Raw genomic sequence first — 941 nt, forward strand, 5'->3', positions numbered from 1 at the left:
TCCCTCCCACCAACACCAGCTTCTGATCCACCCCGGGGCTCCGTCTTAGGAATCATTGTCTGGCTTCCCAGCTTGGGGATACGTTTGACCTCCTGAAAGGGGGGTCTGCTTGTGAACAGTTGGTGCAATAGGCTGCTTCTCTGAGCTAGTTCAAGTTTTTGCTTTTCTTCTCTTTTGATTCTTTAGAAAATATTGCTGCCATATAATTCCAGTTTTTCCACATACTTAACAATTTTATTTTGTTGTCGTGTTTTTATCTTCTGGGCTGCAAATGAGTAGATTGTGAGATAAGGTGAGGGAACGGCTTGACCACGTCGCCAACAGCCTCATCCCAAATTCCTGATCCCTGGAGGACATCAGGCCCTCCCTCCTGCTGCAGGGTGGCCTGTGTGCCCTGGGATCCCCTCCTGCTCCGAGGTCCGGGAATGGCCCCACTGGACAGGCAGCCTCGAATTCCCTGCACACACTTGTGAGTCCCTGTCCAGGAGAAAAAAGCAGGAAGAATCCACTGAGTACAATCAGGAAATTCTAAAATGCAAACGTCACTTCGGGAGGGGTCAGGTCACTGCGTTGGGAGGAAGCCCGCCTTGCCAAGGGCAGTGTCTGGAACCTGTTCATCCGGCTCCACTCAGCACTGCGAGATCGCTTCTTCTGTCAATCAGTCACCAAGGGGCGGGATCTGGAGCACTATCCAATCAGGGCCGAGGGGGCAGGGGGTGTGAGAACTGTCAATCAGGCACGCTGCAGGGAGGAGGGTGCGACGTTCAAAGAGCCCGCGGAGTCTTCTCCACGCCCCTGCGCTCTGAGTCCTGGGTCTGTCGCTGAGAGAGAGACGCCCTGGAAGGTCTGTATCAGCGTCTGTCTCGCCGGGACCCACACTGGACGCTGGCTTATAGGGAGGACACCCGGACACCAAGAAGCCGGGAAATGGTGAGTGTGCA

The 941-nt window shown here is 54.6% G+C and overlaps 1 protein-coding gene across 2 annotated transcripts in view; it reads left to right on the top strand.

The window, feature by feature from the left end:
- The first annotated feature begins 730 nt into the window (after positions 1-730).
- ZNF823 (zinc finger protein 823) overlaps positions 731-941 on the top strand; it is a 23,524-nt gene continuing 23,313 nt past the window's right edge. For both annotated transcript variants that reach the window (XM_011994040.1, XM_011994041.1), the window contains exon 1: positions 731-930. In XM_011994040.1, the coding sequence (XP_011849430.1) occupies positions 928-930 (3 nt within the window). In that variant the 5' untranslated portion in view covers positions 731-927. The remainder of the gene's footprint in view (positions 931-941) is intronic.

The sequence above is a fragment of the Mandrillus leucophaeus genome, unplaced genomic scaffold (assembly GCF_000951045.1).
Source record: "Mandrillus leucophaeus isolate KB7577 unplaced genomic scaffold, Mleu.le_1.0 Scaffold440, whole genome shotgun sequence".
Taxonomy (NCBI): Eukaryota; Metazoa; Chordata; class Mammalia; order Primates; family Cercopithecidae; genus Mandrillus; species Mandrillus leucophaeus.